We start from the raw sequence: 17,186 nt of genomic DNA, 5'->3' as shown, positions 1-17,186 counted from the left end.
AAGGAAAACATTGGCACCGCAGGGATCAAACAGCAGGTGGGGTTAAACTTAATTACTCATACACTTGGGAGTTGCGGATTCATGTATATAGGTTGTACACACACACTAGGAATAGCTTTATCTCTATGATTAAGTCCGAGTGGTGAAATGCGTTAGAATTTTGCACATGGGGGTTTGCTACAATAGTGTATATTTGCTGATTTATTTTAAAAAAACATTGTTTTTACACAGGACAACCCCTGCAGAACCAACTAACATAGTTATGTTTTTATTAAATAAACCATTAAATGCATTGTAAATGCAGCTAGTATAAATATGTGAATCTGTCTTTGTATTGTTCCCCTGTAATTCCCTGTATAGAGCGACTCCGCTTTAAATTGGTGCAAGGCATTTTCCCAATATATAAGCTATAATCATAAGTATAGTTTGCTTAGAACAAAGGTTGGATTTTGTCTTTATCTTTACATTTGAAAGTGGAACTCCAAAATTAACCCTTGTAGTGGGTCTACCCCTGTGCACTGCAAGGGTTAACTGCTCATTTTGGTCTAGAGTCCGGAATATAGAAGATATTCTCACCTGGTCCTTGGTCCTGCAGAAGTCACTGTTGACATCTCTCTCCCTCCACTTTGGCTGCGATATGTCCCTCGGTGTCTTCATGTCTAATGCAGGTGGATGAACCTGCATTAGACGTGATGACATCAGCGGGGCTTAGACTGCTGGAGCGGAGAGGGGAAGAGGCTGCAGGGACTGGCCCAGCAGCCATGAAAAATCGAATATCAGATAAGTATATATGTTTTAATCAGCCCCCAGACATCCACAAGCAGTTAAACCATGCAGTGTGGGGGTAGCACCACTGCAAAGGGTAATTGTTTTTTTCCTGGAGTCCCTCTTCAAATTTTTACAGCAGATTGCAATCTTAACTGTTTTGACAGTGTTTAGAATATTCGCAGATTCGCATATGTTGCAATGCATTACTACAAAATATTGACGTAGCCTTGTATAAAACTGTTTGTATAAATTGTCTGCTTTTGGAAAACAATTGAAATGGTTTAGAACAGTTCCTGACAATAATTGTTTGATGATTAATGACCTTTTCTGTGACCTACAGGGCAATCTACCTACTCTTAGATTATCTGTGACAAGATGATGAGTACAAGTCAAGAGGACGATACTTTGGACACTTTCCTCCAATATATAGAAGATATGGGTCTTAAGGCGTATGATGGCCTGGTAATACAGAATGCTTCGGACATTGCGCGAGAAAATGATCGCTTGAGAAATGAAACCAACCTGGCTTACTTAAAAGAGAAGAATGAAAAACGTCGGAAGCAAGAGCATGTTATTAAACGGTAAATACAACCATTGGACACTAGTCTTTATGTTTTGCAGTTTTCTATTGCTTAACATTAAAGCCTTGCCACTCTAGCTAAAGCTTTTTTTTCAGTTTTGGATAGAGTGGAGAAGGGTTAGAACCTTTAGTATGCTTTTGTTGCTTTCTGTGTCCCTACAGGAAAGGTTACTCTGTATTTCCTGTGCCAGTGATGGGAAGTCAGAGGGCCAAAAAGTGGTGACAAATGTCAAAAATAAAAATGCCAACAAAACTTTTTTCTTTTCATTTTTTTAGGCATAATTTGCTATATTTGTACTAATTAAAGTGTATTTAAACCCAATAACACAAATGTAATATATTGCAGCTTACCAAATCTTATATGTGTTGGCTATCTGCTATTTTTGTTGGACAGCTTGATCTGTTAAAGGAAGTTGAAAAATAACAGACATAATGGCCAGACCACCAGGTAAAATAAAGACCTATAAAGAGAAAACAGCCACCACATTTCAAAATTGGTAAACTGCAATATATTAATTTTTTTCTTTTTGGGTTTAGATATGCTTTAAATGTAATCTCCATCAGGGTTATTCAAGAAGAATGGGTAATGCAAGGGGGGATGTGCAAAGTGCAGTAAAGCAAAACATCCAATCAGTGATTAACTCTTGCTGCAAGTTACTGCACTTTTGCACAGTCCTACTGAAATAAGTATCTATGGCTCTCTGCTAGAGTAATCTATTGAAGCTGAATCCTTCCTAGTGTAATTACTGAATTATTGTTGAATGCCAAACTGTCCATATCAGCTGATTTCCCCTTAAAAAAAGTTTCACTTAAAGCAAATACTGAACCATGCAAATGCTTTCCCTCTAAGGATTTCTAAGACAGGAGGGTTGTTACTTATTTTCTGGAATATGTCATGAGAAATAATATCCCTGATATTCTTCATTTGATTAGAAACACTTATATTCTGTTTTAGATCCTCATGGGAAGTTTTATTGTTTTACAACTGAATACATTTAAATTTGATTTTCACAACAAAATAACAGTTAATCTGAGCTAATTATATTTCAATACAATGATTTAAGGACAGACATTTTTAATCTAGACTGGATACTTAAATTATATTATTGGCCATTATATCAACAGTGTTTATAGATATATAGACACATAGATAATGTATAATAGATAGACAGGCTTCAATTTCTGTAGAGACATATAAATAGATAAATACATAGAGATATAGGGATGCAGAATATAGGTTGTCTCTGCAGATCCAAAGTTTAATATGCAACAGGGTTGGGGTTTACCCAGTAACTATTTGTAAATTATTATATATTTTTCCCCCCGGAATTTTTGCAGAAAAGCAATACGTATCTTGTGTCTTTTTGTATAAAATAACAATGAACTTTAGTAGCATTTTTTTTTACATTCTTGGACCTTTTAATGTTTTTTTTAAAGGAATACATTTAAAGAATGTCAGTCACCAAAGGTCCAAAGAATTCTAAATATGATCATTTCGAAATATGGCATCACTAATCCCTGCTTAACCTTCTCTGGTATAACCTCCTACATTAAACTCTATATGCAAGAGGATTGAAATGGTTATGAAATCTCTCATGCCCAGACCTAAAGACACTTAACAAACTAAATTGAAGTAAGGTGCAAATTGCAAAAAAAGTCTCTCCAACAGGACCGCAAATTGCAAAAAAATCCTGACAGAGACTCTTACCCCACTCTAGCCAAAACAAAATACATTATCTTTGCTGGAGGTGTGCTTTATTCTACCTGCAGATGATCAGACTTTTGTGATCACTTTGTAAGCAGTTGAGATTAGGTTATGGCCTCTGCTACCGTTGGGTTAGCTGTTTGGAAAGTGATGCAGCGTCCTATGATTGCTAAGTCACGTACCCTTTTCCTTCCAGTGTAAGCAGAGCAGCCACAGTTTACTACTGACCATTTACTACTAGAGGGAGCCTAGCATAGGACTAATGTGTCCTCTGCCATGGGATGTGGATGCCATCATGGGAGAATCTCTACTTACTTCTGACACATTGTTCATCTGAGATATCAACAGCCATTTTGGGCGCCCATGTCTTTTAAATAGCACTGCCTGCATCACAAAGGGACCCCCTGTTGTGGGAAGTGTATCTAGGGAGGGACATGAACCTTTTTGTTAGGGATAGTTAGACCTCTCAGCTGGGAGACGGTTGGAGAGCTGGGAAGACTGTGTGGCTGTGGTGCCAGATGCTACAAGAGTTGGCTAGTCTACCAGGTGCTGCTCCAGAAGAGCAGCCCTGGAAGTTAGTAGAGTTTCTGTTACAGAAGTAAGAAGTAACCACTCTCTCAGCAGCTTAAGGAAGCAAGCTTTGTGTAGTCATGTGTAAGAACTGTACCCTTGTCCTAAACTTGTGTCTAATATTAATTGTTCCTTACTGTGTGGAAGATGATTTTAAGAACATCAGAGTGTTACTGCATTTGGGATAAAAGCTTTCCTAAAGGAGTTGTGTTGCCTTGATACCTCTGCTACAAAGTAAGCACCCACTTTAATTTTACAGCACTACACCACATTGCACACTTTAGCAGATCAGGCCCAGTGGCTCTATATACAAAAGCACTTGTAAATGTTCTTCATCTTCTCCCATTACAAAAAACAATATAGGCTGCAGCTTTTATCAACATTTTTACTGCTTTCCTAATTTGCATCAGTGTTTCAACAATGTGAGCCCCTTTGCTACAAAGAACATTGATAAGAGTGCTGATGCAAAATTTAAACATGAACAGTGTGAACGTGATGCTCAATAATGTGAGCTCATACGACTACATAGATAGGTTGATGCCATTACTTGAAATATCACTCTTTGTACAGTTGTAGACAACAAATGAAGACACTGTAAGGCAGGACTGCTGATTGGACATTATATTAGTGTGATGCACCAATATCCATGTTTTCATCAGAAAAACATACTCTCTTACCAGGCGGGCCACTCACAGATATAAGCAAATCATCATTTAGTATAATATTGTTTGCTGTACATGAGCCTTATCTTTTTGTTAGTCAGTGATTGTTCATATCACACTTTTCTGTCAGTAAAATGACTCCAGGCAAGCAGGGAAATATGCTAATGAAATACATATATGGGAGCTGGTTCTGTACCAAATATTTGTATTTCTGTCCAACCAGTTATGAGATTTACACAGCTCTATTACACAGCACAATCCTATCTAGCATGGGAGGAGATCTGTTTTTTCTCTGCTGCAGTTAAATACAGGCCTTGTCCATCCCCTAGTCTGTAACTGGACAGTAAAAGAAGAAGCAGCACACTAAAGAGCTCATCTCTCTGTCACGGTACTCTGTCCCTATCAGTATGTCCCTTAGTAGAACATATGCATTACAGCACAACTGCCTGTCCTTGTACTACTTCTTCTTCTCCAAGTCTGAGCTTTGCTGCACAGCAACAGACTGCATGAGGCTGAAACCAAGTAAAATAATGAATAGAAAGCTGTATTTATTTGTGTCTTGAGTTCTGCTTTAAAGCCATAATGTCTATCAGGGCTATTCACAGAAGGGTGAAGAGTTTGGAGAAGGCAGGAGAAGTGAACAATCTAGGAGAACATAGCTGAACTGGAAAGTGAGCTGAATTGGATAATTTTTTCCAAATCATCTATGTTGTCCTAGATTGCTCACTTCTCCTACCTTCTCCAAACTCTTCACCCTTTTGTGAATAGCCCTGTATATGTCCATATATCTATCCTGAATGTGGCATATCATATTCATGACACATTGGGGTTGCTTTACTAAAGGCAAATAGGTTGTTCACTTTGCAAGGAGATTTGCACTTTGCAATGGGAAGTTTCCCCTTAGTTTAGTAAATGAGGTGAAGTTCTGTTGACGTCCATCGTCCAATCCTGTCTAAGCGAAAATACTGTTTATTTTTATTCTCCTTGCACATGATTGGGCCTTTTTTGTAAAGTGAAAGCTCACCACATTTACTAAGCTAAGGGAAAATTCCCTTGCAAAGTGCTAATTCCCTTGATAACAGCCTATTTTAGTAAATCCATCTAATTAAGTTCAATGTGATCACCAAATTCCTTTACATGTTTGAAATAAGTCAAATGTACTTATTGTTTACCTAGTGTGACTGAAAACTCTTTTTGACAAGCGCTCAGTTACTATGGTAACAGCAAGTGTTTGTTATGTAAAACTGCTATAAAAATATTACAGCTATAAATACGAATCTGATTTCTGCACTGCTATTTAAAAGGTATTCTTCTCCAGAAATATGGGACAATGCCATTATCTTATAAAATCATTTATGATATGACTGAGTTCTTAGCTGAGTTTTGTAAGGGAGATAACTGAGTTGATGTGTAACTGTTTCATGTAGAGTTAGGCCATGTTCACACAGGTGGCACAGGGACCGCCCTGACCCTACTTATAATTTTACATGGCGACCACTCAGAGTTGTGTATATAGGCACTCTTTACAGCAAAATATTTACAGCATGCCGCCTGTGGCAGGCAGTGCAGCTTGCCAAATGCATTCATTGAAGTCATTGGGTACCATGCCACAACCACATTTGTGATTGGCACAGAGCTGTGGCACGGTATTTCAATATTAAATCTCTATTGGGACGGAAAAAAAACCAAGCATTCTGGAGGTAGCAATATTGCCTACTGAACCCCATATCGCTTTTCAGAGGTGTGTATAAACCAGCCACCTGCATGAATGAGAGCTTCCAGTCATGTACTGTTATTATGAAAATATGCTTCACTTTGATAGGCATGTCTAGTTGAGGTTTACACAATTCTGGTACCACCCTCCGAATGCTAGCATTTACAACAAATGGGACTGATGAATACAGGACCTGTATGTATGTTTTCAGGGAAAAAATAATTGCATTTCAAAACCCTGTGCTTGACTTTGGCATTAGCCGTGAACTGTTCGCTTATAAAAGATGTAATTAGGTTGGCACAAGTCACTGCACTTTACCATTCATTGCACTGTTATTAAAAAAAACAACACTATATAAAGTATGTTGTTCACTATAATTATGATAGCACTGCAGTGATGTATATGGTTAATAAAATAGCTGAACATAAAATAATACAACTGAGATTATGCAGAAGACAAAGAGGAGCATGTAAAGTGCATAACCCACTGCTATACATGTGATGTTTCCATACAGTATGAGTTGACACTCAGACCACATTTACATTAAGCATTTTGTAGCGTGATTTCCGCTCCAAAATCGTTCAAATAAGAAGCTCAATTAAGCTCTTCCGAAGTATTTCAATGGAGATGTTCACATCTTGCAGCTCAATGTCGCCTGTAACTTGTAGCTGAAGCTTGTCGCTCGAACTTGAGCTATTTTTCGGCGGATTTTGAGCGATTTGGACCCAGCAGACTGCGAAAAGAAGCGCTACGTAGCGTGACAAAATGTGCACTGTAGCTCAACGTCGCTCAAAGTCGATAAGCTCAAATCAGCGCTGAAAAAGCTTGTAGCTCGGTGTGAATGGGGTCTAAGATTTCTATTCTATCAGTGATGTCACCCAGCATCCCCAGGTGGTATTTGACATTCGACAAATAAAGGAGCAATACATTCATTGTTTTCAAATATAGATGAAGAACAACTGCCATGTTTCCAAAGTGAACTTGATTGAGGACTAACAGAAGAAACCATTTCAACAATACTGATATTTCTACATTTCACCTATACCATCAAGAACTATCGTTCTTGATGGTATAGGTGAGTAATGTTGTTAGTAACGTTCACATATCCATATAATACAAACATTACATTTTGCAACATTCAGCCCTAAATAAATGTTCATATGCCACCAAAAACATTTACTTTGGTAACATACTGTATGTAAAGTACAGTAGGATCATTCATATTCAACTCAACTAATTTGATCAGCCCCATTGGCACAGTAATTTATAAATAATGTGAAATATAGCTTGTGAATGTTGCTTACTTTCCACAGAAATAGTATACAAGCACTTTTGTTGGATGAATCGCCCAACAAATTGCTTATAAATAGAAGTTTCCTCAAAAATTGTTCTTAGATATGACCAAAACAATCAATTCATCTTCCGCTTTTAATGATTTGACTGCAGGAAACTGGAATTCTTGGAATTCTATAGGTTGTAATAGATAACTGCTGTTAAAATCATTGCCATTTGCACTTGCCTTACTACTAAATTAGCTTGTATAGTATATTTCTATATCCGCTGTTGAATCCTGTTGTAGAATAGAATTGTCACGGGAATCTGTCCTCTCTCCATTTTTTTCTCTTTCATATTTCATGTTATTGCAGATTGCTCCCCCTCCCCCTCCCTCTTACTACACATGAAAAGCCAAGTGGAGAGCCTTGTGCTTGCTCATTATTTGTAGTAAACAGCCAGATGCTTCGGAGGTGGAGCTTTGCCTGACAGTGCTGCCTGACTGCTTACAAGAAAAACACGGCAAGCAGAAAAGGTTTGCTCTCAAGGCTTATTTGCTAACATTCAGTCACTCGCCTGATGCCACTTTGAAAAATGGAGCAGTTATTTAGTTCCTTGGTGCAAATGGTTTGCTTGTTATTTACGTAAGAGAACATGAAGTGTGATCTGGCACTGTCAGGTGTGTATATCTTCACTCACTGCTATTCTGCATTGCACATTGCTAGAAATGGAAAAATATGGGCAATTTTATCATTTTTTTATCTAACACAGTGTAAGTGTATGAATAGACCAAACCGGTATCTAGTACAATAATAATCCAGAAAGGGCTTGTGTTAGGGCTTGTTCATGTCAGACTTTGTTGAACTGTGTTTCTGTACCTAAAATGTAATTTAAAAAAAGGTCACTATTTCGTATTGGTTGCACAGGCGTATGTTAGAAAAATGTGTACATACTGAATGTTTGGTCTGTTAAGGATTTTTTACGGTGCGGTCCACCTAAAATGCATATATGTGTGTTTTCAAATGGAGTGAATGTAGTCTTTTATATATAATTTGTATAAGTGTTCCCTAAGACCAGGTTTTTTTATGTATGTTTGACATCAGTTCCCACATATGATAAGACAGCGATGATACAATATGTAAAGAACAGTGATCCCAAACAACGAGCCAGGTTTTGGTTCACTATGATCAGATCAGTGCTGGATGATTTATAACTAGGTTACATATCATCTGTTCTTCCTATGCTTTGCCTTTTGAACATGTAGTATATATTGTCTTGTACCCTTTGTATGCCTTTATGCATTCAAACAGTGAGGGCCAATGTGTTTTAAAGCAAGTGTTATAACTCTCTCAAGTGCATGTTTTCAGCATCCCTATTCTCAAAATAGTTCCTGTTCCAATATTTGTGCTGCACTGAGTTTTTCAAAATATGACATGTCCATTTATTTCTATGTTTTTGTATAGTCTATAGAAGTCAATGGCAATGCATTAAAAGGCATCTAAAGTGTTTTGGTAACAGGTATTATCCAACCATGGTCAATGGCCCTTAATTGCTGTGCTCTATTCCGTCCAAATCCCAACTGAAAAAAACATATTGGTAACATGCATCAATAACGCTTGTCAACGCACAAAGGAAACACACGTTGACCCCCCTAATGCTACAAAAAGGCACCCCCACGCACATGAAGAAACCTGAAAAGGCCCTTTAAAGTGACACTAAACTCAGAAGTTAAACCTTAAAAATGCATTCAAGTACCTTACCTATTAACACAAATGTATCTTATTTGTGTATCACTCACTCACTGTAGATCCTCAAATCATCTCTGAATTGGTGCTGACACTGTCCTTCCTTCTGGAGGGTGGCTACTTTTGTTCTCCATGGCGCCTGTGTGGGTTGTAAAGTAGCCACCTCTCCAAGCTTGCTCCCATGATGGACTACAATCTCACGTTTAATTTACTAATTTGTATTGAGATGTCGTTCCAGAAGGAAGGATGGTGTCAGCATGAATTCAGAGATGATTTGAGGATCTTCAGCTGAGTGATACACAAATAAGATACATTATTGTTAATAGATAAGGTACTTGAATGCATTTTTAAGGTTTTAATCCTGAATTTAGTATCACTTTAAAGTGCTCTTTGGTCCAGAGATAAATACCGATGCCTTATGGAGTATTTTGATAAAGTAGCAAATGATCAGATTGCTGATTATTTGCTGCATATTCACTGCTGAGACCTCATCGTATCATTGTCAGCTGCATTTTCCCTTGCTTTGGATGCATAGTGGCATATTGATTGTAAGTTTATAGTTTAAATAGGAAATGCTGGTATGGGTAACATTTGTTGTATCTGGAATGTGGCAGATCTGATGTCCCTATATTTTAAGATTTTGAATCATTGATTTTATAGACGACCCACCTTGCTCACTCTAGTTTTCTCACTTCCACACTTATGTGCTATACATTTGACACCCTGAAAATGTATAACCCTCATTTAGATTTACAAGCATATGCCCTCTGCGTCGGCTTTGGAAAGGTATATAATGGCCCAAGAATTAGAGATCAGTTTTACGTCTCGAAATGACCTCAATGAAAATGTATGTCAGTGTGGTGCTCAGTTTGTTATGATAACCCTAGTTTATTAGAGGCTTTAATGAAGATTTGAGAGACAGTTGCAAGAGTTGATTGAGCTTTAATGAGTCGGCAATCTCCTCCACTGTCCGACGTGCTGGAATGTGGGTGTCCTCACCTACAATCCAGGACTGCTTGTCTTGCATTGTACAGGATGACGTCAGAAAGTTGCAACTGGGAAATCGGGAGGCCACTCTCACAAAGAGGAGGAAGTCTGTGTAAGCAATAAATAAGGTAAGTATGTCCTTTAGGCAAATCAAGCAGTTAAGTCTTGTAGTGGAGATGGGGGCTCATTGAGAAAGTTACTCTTTTTTTCCAGGAGTCCTTAATGTGTCTGTAAATTCATATATTAAAACTTCATCTGCAGTGTGTCTGTAAGCAGGCCCGGATTCCCCACAAGGCCACAAAGGGCAGGCCTCGGGCGGCAGCGGTGTGGAGTCCCCCACGCCCGGAACATACAGTTCCGGGTGCCGGGCGGTAAGTTGCCTTCTACCTTTAGTCCTGCTTTGGGAAGGCAGGACTAAATGTAGTGTCGGGAATCCGCTCGCTCGTAAACCAGTGATTGCGGTGATGTCGCTGCAATCACTTGTAAAATGTGTGCTGCCGTCCGTCCTCCTCCCGCCCCGCCCCCCACACCTACCTCTCTCTGCTGGCTCTGTCTTCGGGACTCCGTCCTCCCCCCGGCTCCTGTCCCTGCCGCCAATGTACACAGTGAGAGGGGAGAGCTGTGCTCTTCCCATCTCAGCTGTGACAGGAGTGCTGTGAGAGTGCTGTCCTAGAACTCCTGTATTGGAGGTGACAGGGTCAATAAAGAGAACTTGTCACCTCCAATTGCTATCACACAGGGGATTGTTTTCTCCTGTGTGATAGCAATAAAGTTAAGTGAAAAAAAATTGATGAAAATTAAAAAAATAATAAGAAATAATAATTAAATGATTTTTTTTTTTTAAAAGTCATTAAAAAGTAATAAATAAGAAAAATAATATTCAAAAATAATATAAAAATGAAAACTAACCATGCCGCCCCTGCCATCCGGTTGCCATTCTCCATTGATTTGGGGGGGGGGGTTCGGTTGGCGGGGAGGGGGCGCATTGCGGAAACCTGGCCTTGGGGCAGCAGGGTGAGCAAATCCGGCCCTGTCTGTAAATCCTAATATGAAAACTTCACCACAGACTCCCTCTGACAAAGTGTGAAATGTACTTCCACCCTTTGATCTGTACCATTGCTATAATTTGTATATAAAAGACCTGTTGATCCTGCCAGTTTAAAGTTCTGCTTCTTGGTATAGGGTGACAAAGTTATCCAAAGGCATACCAGGAAGAACTACTAGCTGTCAACACTTTACTGTCTGGGAGCATTGCCAGCATACATGACCCACTGCAGCTTAATCTCACCCACCACATCATCAGAGATATAGAGTTGCATAGCAGTCACATGATCACTAGGATCAAGAAATAAAAAAAAAAGGATTTATTCACATTGGCATATACTGCTTGCCTAATGTCTACCCTGCTATAACAGTGTCACAGGTGCTTATGGTTTACATATTATTTAAACTGTCCAACATATTGGTCTTTTACTTACTCATATGGGCTGTAATCGATTAGTCTCTCTGCCTAGTAATCCCAAATGAGCCACATACCAGGAGAATGTATTTAATACCTTAATAATTATTACTGCTGTTTTTAATGTGTTTTTTTTTACAGTGAAGTTAACAGTCAGCATGTTCTCCCCATAATTTTTTTTTGGGGTTTGCTTCGTATTGCTTTTAAAATTTGTTTTGGTTTTAAATAAACTATATTTACAAGGGGATATAGTTAATTTCATAGTTCTACACCTAAGTTTTTGTTCTCCTTATCTGTCCTTGTGTGAGCTCAAGAGATGCCTGCAAGTACCTTAATTACTTCTCCCCCGACTCTGAACAGATGTACAGTACTTCTTGCTAGTATTGACAAAGAATGCCCCTTTGCCTGTCTTTGTATCTGTATGTGTCTGTGTTTCTTTACATGCTAATGCATCTGGGTATATAAGTTACGTCAGGTAACAGAGGTCTTGTAGCTCTCCAGCATCTGTCAGTGTCAGGCATGCACAGACTGCTTACACAACAATCAAAGTGAACTCCAGACAAATTACAAATTCAGTATTACATATGCAATCTAAAGAGCTATTAATCTGTGTTTAAAAAAACAAGGGTTGGATCCAACAATGGATCTACTTCTAATACAATGCTTTTGAATGGGAATTCGTCTTTTTTTTTTTCTGTTTTCTGACATGCTCGTGTCATCACATATCATTTTACATACATATAGGTTAACATTTATATGAAAGCATATAATTGCATTGACCTCATATGTTTCTCTAAAGCTTAAATATAGTTATTCTGTTTTTGTTATTCATTGTATTACTTAAACAATTAGTTAATGCAGATTCATAGTCAGCTGAATAACTATTTGCTTCTTATAGCTTTCAGGGACAGTGACTGTTACATCTTTAAATGATCCTTCTTTTATGAGTGCGCCAACTAACCCCAACCATTGTGAGAGTCTGGATCTGTCTGTTGAATTAAATTCATTTTATTTTACATTATGAATAATCCAACAGCAAATTTGCACTAATGGCAGATCTTGGTTTCTTAAAGATATAAGAAGCCGATAAACTGGTCTATGCAATACTGAGACAGCTTTGCATGGACTGACCCTCATCCATAGAAATGAAATGGTTTTTGGGTGGTTCACTCTACCCTATAGCTGAAATTTGTGTGTTCATGTGTTCAAATCATAAGTGAAAATACTAAAGCAAAAAACACACATGAGCCGCCCATGTGTTTAGTGTAGTAGGTGCTGCTGTAAGAGTGAGCAGATGTTCAAAATAAATAACAAAAGCTGAGGATTACTTAAGAGGTCAGAAGAGAGCAATCGATAAAGGCCATAGAGAGACAATGCACATGCTAACAATGGCATACAGACCTTCTAATTAAAAAGTAAACATTAAAAGAGCAAAGAAGTGTCAAAAAGCAACATCCCTACCACCAGAAATTCTTTCCATTTTATCACCAAGCCTGTGATAAAAACAGGGCATTAGGCAAGAGATACTCGAAAAAGTTGAGAGCTAGCTATAAAATATCAGAAAGAAGTAGAGTGTTAATGATTTGTGTAGAGCTATATAATACACAAGGGAGTAACACAGATCAATAAAACATGTGGGAGAAAAGAACACTTCCCATCCACCTTGCATTGTATAGTCGTTAAACAAAGTTCAGTTTCCGACAGCGAATATACAGTAAGCATCGTATTTTCTCTATAGATGTAATGTTGACTGTCATTTCGCCATATGCTGCCATTAGTTGCTAGGTACTCACAACATGACTAGGCTGATAGCAAGCAGTAGTATTTACTTAAAATAACAATGAGAGTGGACCCTTGGGAACAGAAGAGGCAGGTATACTGAATGTTAGGCTGTCAATGCACCACCTCATTCCATGTGATGTGACTAACCCAAGCATTGTTTATAATAATAATAATTAGGCCATATTAGGACCGAAGATGATAGGCATTGTAAATGTCAGAACTACTCATTGTTGTTTGAGGGATTTTATATATTTGTAAGAATTATGTCAGACAAGTATTTATGATGAAATCATAAATAAAAAGTAAAACATTTAAAAATATATTTACTAGTATGAGCTTTGTGATTAAGACACAAAGGAATGAATGTAGATCCTCAAATCATCTCTGAATTGGTGCTGACACTGTCCTTCTTTCTGGAGGGTGGCTACTTTTGTTCTCCATGGTCCCTGTGTGTGTTGTAAAGTAGCCACAACTCCAAGTTTGCTCCTGCGAAGGACTACAATAATAATAGAAATTAGTAGGTATGCACTGATACTGGTACTAGTATCGGTGACAGTGCTGATACCGAGTATTTGGGCGAGAATGCTCCGATACTTACCCCCCATACTAGAACTTCCGGTCAAGGGAGATTTCCACTGACCGGCAGTGCCGCGAGGGAACATGGAGCCGGCTTCCTGGGCAACCAAGAAGCTAGAAGGAGGGGAATGACACGCTGCTTGGTTTCCTGATTGGCCGGGAAGCCGGCTACATGTTAGCGGAAGTACCATTATCGGTATTCAGTATCGGCGAGTACCGAAAGATAAATATCGGTACTCATACTCGATACTGAAAAAAAACGTATCGGTGCATCCCTAGAAAGTAAAATAAACGTAAGATTGTAGTCCATCACGGGAGCAAGCTAGGAGTGGTGACTACTTTGCAACACACACTCCCGCTGTGAGCTTTGTATACTGGCCGACGGCCGCTGTCAGGAATTACGAAAGGTCCTTGCAGCTGATTGACTGCAAGCACCATTCGGCTGGTGATTTTCTAATATGTTTTTTTGGCAAAAGTTGATCTAATAATCAACTTCTGCTAATGTAATAGGATCACCTATGGATCAAATTTCGGCCAATTCCTGTTGAATTGGCAAAATTTGCTCCGTGTGTAGCCTGTTTCCTCGCACTTGTTCTGGTCTAGGGAGGAAAAAGAAAAGTTATACTCACCTGATCCTCAAAGCCAGCTTGCTCTTAGACCGGTCCCTGGAGCCTCTCTCCCCCTCCACTGCAGGTCTAAGGTCCATGAGCCAAATGCCGAATCAGAAATGATCCCATCACACCACCGGAATCCCATTCACAATGCTTTAGCAGGTGCTGAAGTAGCAGCTGACGGCTCCGCACAGATTAACATGTAGAAGGCTAAGCCCCCAGCACACCAGGGTCCACTTTATCTTCCCGTAATTTATTAAAGTCACATATATATGGTATCCTGTATAGATGGAACAGTATATGGTCCCTTCATCAGGCAAGCATCATTCTTTCTTTTGCCGTTCAGAAACGTTGCATCCATATGTGATATCATATTTATCTGACATAATAACTTACGAGAAGAAAAAGTGGACCTTGGTGTGCTGATGGCTTATCCTTCTACATGATGATGCTAAGGGACATTCCATTGCTGCAGCGTAGGAGGAGAGAGGTTGGAGGGAGCGCTGTCACAGCTGGCCAGCTCAGAGGATTGGGTGAATATACCGTTGTTATTTTCTTCCCTAGACCAACACCAGCACTTAACCCTTTCAGTGAGGGAGTAGCCCAACTGCAAGGGTTAATAATACTTTCCCCTGGACTTCTGCTTTAAGTGCCTTCCAGCTCATCATCACCCAGATTGAGTAGTACGCAGATCTTACCGATGACACATAGATCTCTTATTGCTTATTGCTTCACTAGAACCATAAAATTGAAATGCAGTACCGTGGAACATTTACTTTTTGTTAAAAACTGCAGCCCATTACATTAGTGAGAGTTTAAATGTTAAACAATGTATACCGATTCTTTAAAGCAACATGTATCGTGTGTCAAAATGTACATTGCAGTTCATTACTTTACAACAGTCAAATGTTGGTACTAACACTTGCTGCATTTAACATACATTTACAAATAAATCCAGAACTTAGTTCATTGTTGTTTTTTAATAATATCTTTCTCAAGCTCACCTTTAAAAAAGAAATTCAGGTATTGAAAAGTTAACCTCGAAGTGGGCCTACCCCTGCAATGCAAGAGTACACTGCTCATTTTTCTCTAGGGGCCGGAATAAAGAAGATATCCTCACCTGATCCTCTGCGGCAGTGAGTACTCACCTCTCTTCCCCCTCCGCCCTGGCTGTGTAATGTCCCTCGGTTAGATGTGATGATGTCAGTGGAGCTTAGACCGCCAGAGTCCAGGGGAGAAGAGGTTGCGGGTCGCCCCACTGCAAGCGTTAACATTTTACATTCCTGCAGTTCCTCTTTGGATTGTACGTTATTTCAAGGACCTTGGTGTATTACCTGGTGCATGGGTATCTATGTACATTAAAGTGGAACTCCAGCCAATACTTTTTTTAGGTTTTTAATAGAGATATAGTACTTCAACTGGTGATACTTGTGTAGTGGTATGTCTAATCAACATGAAGAATGTAAGAAGAATTGTAGTAAAAACTTTCCAAAATGTTTCTGTAAGATTTGCAGTCTGAAAAACTTTTTATGGCTTCAGTTGAATCTCTCAGTCTCTCCATTTGCTAGAGGGTAATGAACTGCGGATTTTCTACAGACATTATTTATCTCTCCTAAGAAAGATTCAAACTCAGATGAAACCACTTGTGTTCCATTGTCAGGCACTAGTTCCTTTGAGATACCTGCCCTGATGAAGACTGTGGAGAGAAATGTAATTGCAGTAGCAGATGTTATAGCTAAGACACATGTATTTCTGGCCATTTACTCTAAATTCATATGAATATCCATCCATAAATGCATATGTGTATCTACAAACGTTATAGCAAATCTGCAGTCCACAGTGTCTCTGTTCAAACGACCTACAATATCAATAGTAAGCTTCTCTTAAACAGAATCAGGAAATATCACTTGCTGAAGTGGTGGCGTGTCTGTGACAGCAGATCTGTTGTGACTCTAACAAGTAACGCAAAATTAAATGGCTGTTAGTAATTGGGTATCCATACCTGGCCACCAGTATAGTTCATGTTCATGATTCTCAATGGAAAATTGTAAAAGGCACTCTCCCAAGGTCTCTGGTACTAGTAAGTGATGAGAGCCACAGTCAATATAGCTATCAACTATGGACAGTTAATGTCTAATCCTGTAGTTAGCTTGTAGAACAGGGGTCAATTTATTTTCTGAGTTTAGCCATTTGCTTTGTAAAATGTCCAATAATTAGACTTGTCTTGGGCAAGTTTTCATCCTCTTCTTTTGTACTAGGTGCTGTTCGTGGTTACAATTGAGTAGCCTTGCCTTGTGGTAAGCAGTGTAGTTAAAGAACTATGGTCGATCCACAAGGTAAACTGTCAACCCCACTGGTATGTTCTTCATTGTTCACATACCTGCTGAGCTTTTTTTCTACAGTGGAATACTCTTGGGGGTCTATTCACGAAGCTGCCAAAGGATCTAGCCGTAGCTTCGGCCGATCCTTCGGCTAGCTTCGACCCCAGGACCTCTTCGGTTCAGTAGAACCGAAGAGGTGCTGTACGGGCTATTCACTATAGCCCGTACAGCTCCCGAACCTGGCCGAGCGGCTCAGTCGAGCCGAACAAATATGCATCGGCTCGGCTGAGCCGTGCTGAAAGCCGAAGCTGGCCGAGCGGCCGGCCATTGGCCGGCCGACAGCCTGCTTCTGACAGCTGGGCGGAGACCCCGCTGTGTCTTTTTTCTTTATTCTGACACGAGCGATGTCAGAATAGAGAAGAAAAAAAAAAATT

The 17,186-nt window shown here is 39.3% G+C and overlaps 1 protein-coding gene across 1 annotated transcript in view; it reads left to right on the top strand.

The window, feature by feature from the left end:
* Window positions 1-1,114: 1,114 nt before the first annotated feature.
* Window positions 1,115-17,186, top strand: part of NYAP2 (neuronal tyrosine-phosphorylated phosphoinositide-3-kinase adaptor 2) — a 114,471-nt gene continuing 98,399 nt past the window's right edge. Inside the window, exon 1 of the mRNA XM_018555623.1 lies at window positions 1,115-1,349. Coding sequence (XP_018411125.1) covers window positions 1,144-1,349 — 206 coding nt within the window. The 5' untranslated portion in view covers window positions 1,115-1,143. The remainder of the gene's footprint in view (window positions 1,350-17,186) is intronic.

This window comes from Nanorana parkeri, unplaced genomic scaffold (genome assembly GCF_000935625.1).
Source record: "Nanorana parkeri isolate BGI_ZX_2015 unplaced genomic scaffold, ASM93562v1 scaffold205, whole genome shotgun sequence".
Lineage (NCBI taxonomy): Eukaryota > Metazoa > Chordata > Amphibia > Anura > Dicroglossidae > Nanorana > Nanorana parkeri.
Note: the sequence above shows the minus strand (reverse complement) of the source record. Positions and strands in the feature narration are given on the sequence as shown.